Below are 11177 nucleotides of genomic sequence, written 5' to 3' on the forward strand. Positions count from 1 at the left end.
CTTCAGGGGTTTCATGTATTGTTTCATGCTGACAGCAGCACAGCAGTGATGTATATCGCCAGACAAGGCTGAGTGAAGTCTGACTTTATGCAAAGTGAAGACTGAATGCAGAGGTACCAAACAAGTCCATCAGTAGATTTATTTCGAACTTGGGAGAACACTCTGTGTCAAATGTTCTCTTTCTTCGAACGGTATGCTACACAGAGTGGATGTTCTGCCACACAGATAGCCCTGCATTCTTCTGTATGGATTTCCCACAGCTGTTCTGATTATTATTCCCCTCCCCTATTTCCTCAGTTATTTTGTCATGTTCAAGATAAATTCAGCAAATCTTTTCCCATGCTGCATAACAACACAAGGCTTAGATTTCAGAAATGCGCAAGTTATTTCATTAAGAAGCCTATCTGCTGGTTGATTACCCATAATACTATTTACTATGTGGCTCAAAAGCCACATTGAAGAGCAGCAATGCTGTAGTGTTCACTGGTCTTTAAGAAGAGATGTTTATTTTTGAATAATGTTTATCATAGTGTCAGCTCAGTATACTTTAAGGGAGGTCACATGACACATACCTTTTCCATCAAATCCTGGCTGCAGTAAAGTGATATAAAATTCTCATGCTACTCTGAGAATTGTGGCTATTGCTTATAGAGTGCACATGCTTTTAATAAAGTGCATATAAAAAGTTTTTTGTTTTTTCTCCCCTTCTAGCTGCCACCTTATCGTGATGGGGGAGTTTGCGTACCCGGATGATCCTAGGAGCTATGTTGTCGGGGGCTTTGTGCTCCCTGTAGGGTCTCCCAAGGCAAACAGGTCCTAGGTGACAGGTCAGACTAAGGGCAGTTCAGAACCTCCATTACCAGTAAAAAATCAAGGACTGAGATGTCGCCCAGTATGGCAGAGCCGGGGCCCCACCCTGGAGCCAGGCCTGGGGTTGGGGCTCGCGCGCGAGCGCCTGGTGGTCGGGCCTTAGCCCATGGGCCCGGCCGGGCTCAGCCCGAAAGAGCGACGTGGGCTCGCCCTCCTGTGGGTTCACCACCTGCAGAGGGGGCCATGGGGGTCGGGTGCAGAGAGGATCGGGTGGCCTGGCGGCCCGGTCCATGCTCACAGCCCGTGGCTGTTGGGATGTGGAATGTCACCTCGCTGGGGGGGGAAGGAGCCTGAGCTTGTGCGGGAGGTTGAGAGATACCGACTAGAGATAGTCGGGCTCACCTCCACGCACAGCTTGGGCTCTGGTACCCAACTCCTGGAGAGGGGCTGGACGCTTCATTTTTCAGGCGTTGCCCACGGGGAGAGGCGGAGAGCTGGGGTCGCATTGCTTATTGCTCCCCAGCTCAGTCGCCATGTGTTGGAGTTCACTCCGGTGAACGAGAGGGTCGCGTCCCTGCGCCTTCGGGTCGGGGACAGGTCTCTCACCGTTGTCTCGGCCTACAGGCCAAGCAGCAGTGCAGAGTACCCGACCTTCCTGGAGTCCCTGGGAGGGCTACTAGATAGCGCTGCGACTGGAGACTCCATTGTTCTCCTGGGGGATTTCAACGCCCACGTGGGCGGCAACAGTGAGACCTGGAGGGGGGTGATCGGGAAGCACGGCCTCCCCGGTCTGAACCCGAGTGGTGTTCAGTTGTTGGACTTCTGTGCTAGTCACAGTTTGTCCATCACGAACACCATGTTCGAGCACAAGGGTGTCCATAAGTGCACGTGGCACCAGGACACCCTGAGCCGGAGGTCGATGATCGACTTTGTAGTCGTATCATCTGACATTCGGCCACGTGTCTCGGACACTCGAGTGAAGAGAGGGGCCGAGCTGTCGACCAATCACCACCTGGTGGTGAGTTGGATCCGCTGGGAGGGAGGAAGCCAGTCAGACCTGGCAGGCCCAAATGTATTGTGAGGGTCTGCTGGGAATGACTGGTGGAACCCTCTGTCAGCGAGGTCTTCAACTCCCACCTCCGGGAGAGCTTCTCCCAGATCCCGGGGGAGGTTGGAGACATGGAGTCCGAGTGGACCATGTTCTCCACCTCCATTGTCGATGCGGCCGCTCGTAGCTGTGGTCACAAGGTCTCAGTTGCCTGTCGCGGCGGCAATCCCCGAACCCGGTGGTGGACACCGGAAGTAAGGGATGCCGTCAAGCTGAAGGAGGAGTCCTACTTACCTTTGTTGGTAGGTGGGACCCCCAGAAGCAGCTGACTATCGGTTGGCCTCGAAGAGATTCTGGCAAACCGTCCGACGCCTCGGGAGGCGGAAGCAGCTCTCCACCAGCACTGTTTATGGTGCGGGTGGGGAGCTGTTGACCCTGACTGGAGATGTTGCCGGGTGGTGAAGGAGTACTTCGAGGATCTCCTCAATCCCATCGTCGCGTCTTCCGAGGAGGGGGCAGAGACTGGGGACTCAGAGGCGGACTCATCCATTACCCAGGCCGAAGTCACCGAGGTGGTTAGAGAGCTCCTCGGTGGCAAGGCTCCTGGGGTGGATGAAACCCGTCCTGAGTACCTTGGGTCTCTGGATGTTGTGGGACTGTCTTGGCTGACACGCCTCTGCAACATCGCGTGGCGATCGGGGACAGTGCCTCTGAATTGGCAGACCGGGGTGGTGGTCCCTCTGTTTAAGAAGGGGGACCGGAGGGTGTGTTACAACTATTGGGGGATCACACTCCTCAGCCTCCCCGGTAAGGTCTATTCCAGAGTACTGGAGAGGAGAATTCGACCGATGGTCGAACCTTGGATTCAGGAGGAGCAGTGTGGTTTTCGTCCTGGTCGCGGCACACTGGACCAGCTCTACACACTCCATCGGGTGCTCAAGGGTTCATGGGAGTTCGCCCAACCAATCCACATGTGTTTTGTGGATCTGGAGAAGGCATTCGACCATGTCCCTCGGGGCACCCTGTGGGGAATGCTTCCGGAGTACGGGGACCGGGGTCCTTTGCTAAGGGTTATCCGGTCCCTGTACGACCGCAGCAGGAGCTTGGTTCGCATTGCCGGTAGTAAGTCAAGCCTGTTTCCAGTGCACGTTGGCCTCCACCAGGGCTGCCCTTTGTCACCGGTTCTGTTCATTATTTTTATGGACAGAATTTCTAGGCGCAGCCAGGGTGTAGAGGGGGTCTGGTTTGGGAACCACAGAATCTCGTCTCTGCTGTTTGCGGACGATGTGGTTCTGTTAGCTTTGTCAAATCAGGACCTTCAGCGTGCACTGGGGCGGTTTGCAGCTGAGTGTGAAGCGTCCGGGATGAAAATCAGCACCTCCAAATCCGAGGCCATGGTTCTCGACCGGAAAAAGGTGCTTTGCCCTCTTCAGGTCGGTGGAGTGTCCTTGCCTCAAGTGGAGGAGTTTAAGTATCTCGGGGTCTAGTTCACGAGTGAGGGACGGATGGAGCGTGAGATCGATAGACAGATCGGTGCAGCATCTGCAGTGATGCGGTCGCTGTATCGGACCGTCGTGGTGAAGAGAGAGCTGAGTAGGGGGGCAAAGCTCTCGATTTACCGATCGATCTACGTTCCGATCCTCACAGATGGTCATGAGATTTGGCTCATGACCGAAAGAATGAGATCGCGAGTACAAGCGGCCGAGATGAGTTTCCTCCGCAGGGTGGCTGGGCGCTCCCTTAGAGATAGGGTGAGGAGCTCATTCACTCGGGAGGAGCTCGGAGTCGAGCCGCTGCTCCTCCACGTCGAAAGGAGTCAGTTGAGGTGGCTCGGGCATCTTTTCCGGGTGCCCCCTGGATGCCTCGCTGGAGAGGTGTTCCGGGCACGTCCCATTGGGAGGAGGCCCCGGGGAAGACCCAGGACACGCTGGAGGGACTACATCTCTCGGCTGGCTTGGGAACGCTTTGGGGTTCCCCTGGAGGAGCTGGGGGAGGTGTGTGTGGATCGGGAGGTCTGGGCGGCTTTGCTTGAGCTGCTGCCCCCGCGACCCGACTCCGGATCAAGCGGAAGAAAATGGATGGATGGATGGATAAAAAGTTTTTAAACTTTGGTAGTCTTAAACATTTCAGTGTGTCTAAGCAGTTTTTATTAATGTATAATTTTATGTTCTGCTTAGTCACATTGTTTCGTTACATTGGACTCATAACCAAGTTAATTTTTTACACTTGCTCTGCTTTGTGTTTTTAATCATGTTATGCTGAGTCCTTCAGTGTAATAATGTTCTGTTACTTCTTTCATTTCATGGCAGCGAATAAAGGAGGGCAGCGTTGCGGACGGAGTGAAGTTGATCTGCGTTGGCGACCACATAGAGTGCATTAATGGACGTAACGTTGTCGGGACGCGGCATTATGAGGTTGCCCGCATGCTTAAAGAGCTTCCTAAAGATACACCATTCACCCTCAAGCTCATTGAACCTATGAAGGCCTTTGGTGAGTGAGAAGCAATATACACAATCATGAAATTAGTTACAGTCGCTGACAGCTTTGTTAATAAATTACACAATGTAGCTGTTTGACACAGAACAACTAATTCACCTTCAGAATCCTCTCACTGGGTGTGTTTGGAGTGAAAAATATTCCTTTTTCAGCAGGAGAAGATCACAGACTGGAACTCTGTATTATTGAACTTCTTTAGCATTTCTCTCTTTTCTGACTCAGAAATGCTCGAGCCCAGATCAAAGGGTGCCAAACCCACCAATGACAACAGGATTGGCACAGGGAGAGAGACTTTGAGACTTCGCTCCAAGGGCCCCGCTACGGTTGAGGAGGAGGTACTTTATCTGTATATGGGTCTGCACTGATGTCATCAAACCACGTCCTAATATGGTATACCTCCATGTTGAATGGATAACTTATATCCTTATATAAGGATATCCTTAGTCTGGATGGCATTACCCTGACCTCTAATAATACTGTGAGTAATCTTGGAGTCATTTTTGATCAGGATATGTCATTCAAAGCGCATATTAAACAAATATGTAGGACTGCTTTTTTGCATTTATGCAATGTCTCTAAAATTAGAAAGGTCTTGTCTCAGAGTGATGCTGAAAAACTAATTCATGCATTTATTTCCTCTAGGCTGGACTATTGTAATTCATTATTATCAGGTTGTCCTAAAAGTTCCCTGAAAAGCCTTCAGTTAATTCAAAATGCTGCAGCTAGAGTACTAACGGGGACTAGAAGGAGAGAGCATATCTCACCCATATTGGCCTCTCTTCATTGGCTTCCTGTTAATTCTAGAATAGAATTTAAAATTCTTCTTCTTACTTATAAGGTTTTGAATAATCAGGTCCCATCTTATCTTAGGGACCTCATAGTACCATATCACCCCAATAGAGCGCTTCGCTCTCAGACTGCAGGCTTACTTGTAGTTCCTAGGGTTTGTAAGAGTAGAATGGGAGGCAGAGCCTTCAGCTTTCAGGCTCCTCTCCTGTGGAACCAGTTCCCAATTCAGATCAGGGAGACAGACACCCTCTCTACTTTTAAGATTAGGCTTAAAACTTTCCTTTTTGCTAAAGCTTATAGTTAGGGCTCGATCAGGTGATCCTGAACCATCCCTTAGTTATGCTGCTATAGACTTAGACTGCTGGGGGGTTCCCATGATGCACTGAGTGTTTCTTTCTCTTTTTGCTCTGTATGCACCACTCTGCATTTAATCATTAGTGATTGATCTCTGCTCCCCTCCACAGCATGTCTTTTTCCTGGTTCTCTCCCTCAGCCCCAACCAGTCCCGGCAGGGGACTGCCCCTCCCTGGGCCTGGTTCTGCTGGAGGTTTCTTCCTGTTAGGGGGGGGTTTCCTTCCCACTGTCGCCGGGTGCTTGCTCACGTTTTGACCGTTGGGGTTTTTACGTAATTATTGTATGGCCTTGCCTTACAATATAAGGCGCCTTGGGGCAACTGTTTGTTGTGGTTTGGCGCTATATAAATAAAATTGATTGATTGATTGATTGATAACAGCTGAAAGAAATCAGTTGTTTAGAGCAGCTGAATGTTCCAAAATTCCACAACCTAAGAGCAAAATTCTTTTTTGTGGAGAAGTCAGTGGAGGATAGGTATATGACGAACATTGTGTGGACTGGCCTTCGGAACCTGTATTTTTTTATTTTTATTTTTTGCAGATGTTTTCGGAGCTGCATATATGTCCCTGATATTCAGAACCCGGACATCTACAACAATTTTGTCAAGGATACACATACTTCATTGCGGTGTCCGTGAAAAAGATCATCATAACACATGTTTCAGATCATCACAACAAAGGGGAGTTGATTTGTGCACAGTTTTTTTTTTTTTTTTTTAAATGGCAGCAATAAAAATAATGCGCATCCACAGCACACGTGTTAGTTTATGTTGGTCCTCCTGCTTAGCAACGCATGCAGGTAAAATACATGATAAATATTTTTCACACCAAATTAACTTTTCTTTAATGATGTCATTGTTTTGTCACAAATGCACGAGTTTTTGCGTTTTCCGACGTTCATTCACAAAACACTGGGTCGGCTTTAACAGTCATTAAACAGCTTCACGGAACTGATTGATGGCATTTTTTCTGCTTGAGTTTGAAACAGTTTGATTCCTGTTCTCACACGTGGACTGTCCCGTTGTACACATTGTGAGATCCGACGCAGGTAGTTCGGCTTTAATGATCGTTAATAAAACCGGTGCGAGGACAGGTTTAAAACAGTATTAAAGCCGTTTGATTTGTGATGATTTCAGTTTGAGTCTAAAACTGTTTGGTTCCTGTTCTCACAATGTGGACTGTCCCACTGTCCACATTGTGAGAGCTGACAACACAGTTTATGGACAAGTGAACTCAACTGCTGTTGCTTTGTTTACCATCCACCATGCCACTATACTGCTGGCTTTGGGGTTTGACTACGTCGCGTGCACACCCCCGATTATGCATAGTAGAGTAGATCTTTACTGATATTGAAATGTTATTTGTTGCACATACCAAGATAAACATGGCAAAGCACAAATGTATGAATGTACTTCTGCAGATGGTACAAACCCATTCACTCAAACCATATGGACTATTTCCCACATCAGAAATAAAACAAGCAGCAGTAGCCTTGGTGGCCACCATACATCGGCTTTGGAAATGAAAGAAACTGACTTATTTCAAGCGACATGTTACTTCAAAACCTAACATATTGAAAGGGAGAGAGAAGAAGGATCTGCTTTGGCTACATTCATGCACAATCTTTTCTGCAGGGTTATGTGGATTTGTGACCATCTTATTTAAGTTTTAGAATCTTACTACTATTAAACAGTCTGGAAATAACGGGTTATTTTGCTGGTTTAGTAGGTTTCTGTGTAGAAACTGTCTTTCTCTCACTTTCTCACCCATTAACTCCATTCTACACTTAACAACCTCCCTAGTGCTCTGTTTTATAGATAAATTCATACAAAATCCTTTCTGCAGGGTTGTGGGTGGACTGTTATTTAAGTTTTAGAGTGCATCCACTGGGACTTGATCTCAACAAATCTGTTGTAAAACCCCCACATAAGCATGTGTTTCACATTAAAATTTCTCAGGATGGAGGATCATGATTTCCATAATCAAATGATGAATTGGTCAAGTGACTAAGATTACAACTCACTTCATACCCTAAATTAAAGATTATGTCACTGTTTTTTTTTTTGTGGCACCACTTTATTTTGTTTTTCAAATGATTTAAAATGTTATGCTAGTGTTCTTGGTACATTTGGATAGAAAACACCATTTTGCACACATTGGTACATTTTCTTTCAAATGTGTATAATTTCAAATATTGCATAATGCACGCTTGAAGCACCACATTCTGTGGTGCAAAAACACTACAGAATTTGGTTGCTTGGCTGCAAAGACATCATTAAAAATGTTTAAGATCAGCGACTAACACTTTAAATTGTTTCTGTTTTAAAGCCAACAGAATTTGAGGAGAAAGCAATAAAGAAAGTGGATGATCTCCTGGAGAGCTACATGGGCATCAGGGACACTGAACTTGGTGAGGCAAAATTTCTATGAGGGAGTTTAATCTCCAGCACTACTAATTTAAGTTAATCAGAACTATACTACTGTAAGACTGTTACAATATGGTATAAATGTGATCCTAGTCTTTTGAGAACACCTGCCAAAATAAACAGTCATTTATAGTGTTATTTGGATTTGAAGTCTTCTACATATTTTGGCCTGTTTCCACTGCAGGAATTCTGCAGGTATCCATATCCGCTGATGTAGATTTTTGCTATTCTCCTCAAGAATTCAAATCCTTGGTGAACCGCCTCGTCTGTTAATCTGTCGCCTTTTCTCTCCATTACGGTTATTTTGCTAGTTTCTGTTTATTTTAACTTTCACAAATGCCACTTGGTGTTGTTGTCACCTTCCCATGTGTGCGTTTGACTAGTAAGCATCGAGCCCCACCCAGCGTCGCTTCACCGCTGTCAGAAGTACACATCTTGCAGGAGGAACTTTCCTGACCCTGAATGAAGGATCCACAAACTCACATTTCAGAGGGGTCACTGCAGTGGAGACAAGTGGAGCCCACAAGTTCCTGCGGTGGAAACAGGCTTTTTTGGTCAAGTCTAGGCTTTCATAGTGATTTCAGTAAGCGATAGTTGTATAATGAAAATGCTAAGGTCATAGGAAAAGTTTAATGTAGAAATCGGAAATCTTCACACTTGCAAAATGTCAAGTGATGTCACTGCTTTTCCCTCTCTAGCTGCTTCGATGGTAGAGGTTGGCCGTGACAAAAAGAACCCAGATGAGTTTGCCATGGCACTGGACGAGACCCTTGGAGACTTCGCCTTTCCGGATGAGTTTGTTTTTGATGTTTGGGGGGCAATAGGTGACGCCAAGCATGGAAGATTCTAGTTTTTCCTCCTCAAAACACACACACACACACACACACACACACACACACACACACACACACACACACACACACACACACACACACACCTCAACACTTACTGTACTCAGAAGCCAATGGGACAAACTTTGCCAGCATAAATGGCTTTGGCAGAAGTGTTCTTATTGTCACACTACTCTTTTAAGTGCAACTTTACACTTGAATGGTCTTAATAAGGTTAAGTAAAATGGGTGTACCACCATTTTGGTGCAGTTTTCCAAAGATACCCCCTGGAGCACAGTTCCTAAATGTAGACCTGCCTTTAATTCCAGATAGTCTCTGAACTATTTGTAACATTATCTTAGTGTAGTTGCGTCTTACGGGAGCGCGCTCCATCAGGACAGCAAAACTAGTTTACATGTCTCTTTAATGGTACGTTCACACCTCTGAAAAGGCAACATATTTTTAGAATCACATTTTACAGCTGTGTACATTCCTCACACAGGTTTTTATAGGAGTTTGATGTGTTAGGGTGCTGCTGTTTTTATCGCAGCAGCATTGTGTAATTAGTATAATTGTAAAGATTGTAGCAATATTTCAAACACGTTGTTTTTTTTCCCCCCGATGACCTCATGTTTTAGGAAAAATCTTACTTTTGGCCACAGTCATGTTGTTGGTGTGTGTTCACTTTGTATGTGTGCTCTTACACTTTCAACCTGGGTCTCAATTCCATTCATTAATGGCTGGATTTTACAGCCAAGATAGCAATACGTACAGCAGACTTTTATCATTAAAGAACTTTATCTATGTTGATGGCACACATTCAGACGCCCAATCCCAACTGTCCCCTGAACGGACTCACAGACTTTAAAGTGCATTCCAACTAGGTGTGTGGGCTTACGGCTATCTGTCCATTTTCTTTACCCAATTACTCCAAATAAGGGTCACGGGGAGACTGGAGCCTATCCCAGCAGTCATGGGGTGTGAGGAGGGGTGCACCCTGGACAGAACGCCAGTCTGTTGCAGGGCCACATACAGCCAGACAAACACATTCACACCTACAGTCAATTTAAAGTTTCCAATTCACCTAACCTGCATGTCTTTGGATGTGGGAGGAAGCCGGAGCACCCGGAGGGAACCCATACAAACACGGGGAGAGCATGCAGACTCCACACCGAAAGGGCGGGAAGCAATTCCATGACCTTCTTGCTGTGAGGCAACAGTGCTAACCACCAATCCACTGTGCCGTCTTAGGGCTATCCCACTGTCAAATTGCACGGGCTCTCACACAGACATTTTATGCACTTTTCCCATAAGTTGGCATTTTTGCAGACTTTTGAGTTCATAGTATGACCTTAAACACAGGGTTACTTGGGGAAGCCTGGAAATGTAAAAAGTTAAACAACTTCATACTGCACAGGGCAACATGCCTGAATCTAAAAAGAAATAATGGTTTAAGATCTTAAACATGAAAAAACATGAAGTTAAAGGAATAGAAGCATATGCTATATTTTTCAACACGATTCCATTGTTGATCACATTAAATTTTTTTTTCCTGTTGATACTGTGACGAGACAAGCGCCTAAAACATGTTCAAATCAGGTAAAATGTTATGGAAGTAAAACGAGCAAACACATAAAATGAAGAAAAACATAATTTCCCCCTACTATGATGGTACATCATTGTGTATGCTTTCCATCCATTTGATTGTAGTTTTACCAGACTTTGTGGGGTTTTTATGCTTGTCAAACATACTGTAAATGAAATAGGTATGAATGAGATGTATGTAGTCACAATCTTATAGCCTCTGTGTTTTACATAACTACATAAGATTTATGTATTTATCATAAATTAAATGTTTCAAATTCATACTAACCAGTTCAACTGATGTCTCCTTCATATTAAGTTTAATAGTTTGTTAAAACGTCAGTCCATATGGATACATCCTATTCTTCTTTATACTGTTTTGAATCTTTGCAGCATCTTGCACTCTTTCCAGGTGATGGCATTAAAGTCTGTAAGGGTTCAGGAGTCATGGCTTAGGTGGACTGTTGGGATTGAGACAACATTCATTAGAAGTCTCAGTATGTCAGGAATTTCTGTATTTTGTAATTAAATCCTATGCTGTAGAATTTTTATTTTACAGACAGCCTGAAAGTCCTTTACTTAAGGTGCCTTTTTAAGACTGCTGGTTTAATGGTATCACTTACAATCCAAATGTCTAAACATGTGTATAATGTAACTATTTAAATCACTGTCAGACTCACTTAACTTGTGACTTGAATAATCATGTCAGCAATCATTGTAAACTAGTTGAAGAGCAATTCTCAGCAGTTACATGTTTGTACTGTAAGGGACCAATGTTGGTAATATAATAAACTTTATATTCTGATATTACTACTGTGTAAGGTATGCCTCAGACTCACAA

General features: G+C 45.4%; 1 protein-coding gene across 2 annotated transcripts in view; it reads left to right on the top strand.

Moving 5' to 3' along the window:
• gipc2 (GIPC PDZ domain containing family, member 2) overlaps positions 1–9390 on the top strand; it is a 33253-nt gene extending 23863 nt beyond the window's left edge. Inside the window, exons 3-7 of one of the 2 annotated variants that reach the window (XM_034183456.1) lie at positions 4168–4348; positions 4577–4689; positions 7825–7906; positions 8621–8813; positions 8860–9390. In XM_034183456.1, the coding sequence (XP_034039347.1) occupies positions 4168–4348; positions 4577–4689; positions 7825–7906; positions 8621–8772 (528 nt within the window). In that variant the 3' untranslated portion in view covers positions 8773–8813; positions 8860–9390. Of the gene's footprint in view, positions 1–4167; positions 4349–4576; positions 4690–7824; positions 7907–8620; positions 8814–8833 lie in introns of both variants that reach the window. The other variant, XM_034183457.1, reaches the window with a different exon arrangement.
• Positions 9391–11177: the final 1787 nt, after the last annotated feature.

Source organism: Thalassophryne amazonica, chromosome 12, assembly GCF_902500255.1.
Source record: "Thalassophryne amazonica chromosome 12, fThaAma1.1, whole genome shotgun sequence".
In the NCBI taxonomy this organism is placed as follows: domain Eukaryota; kingdom Metazoa; phylum Chordata; class Actinopteri; order Batrachoidiformes; family Batrachoididae; genus Thalassophryne; species Thalassophryne amazonica.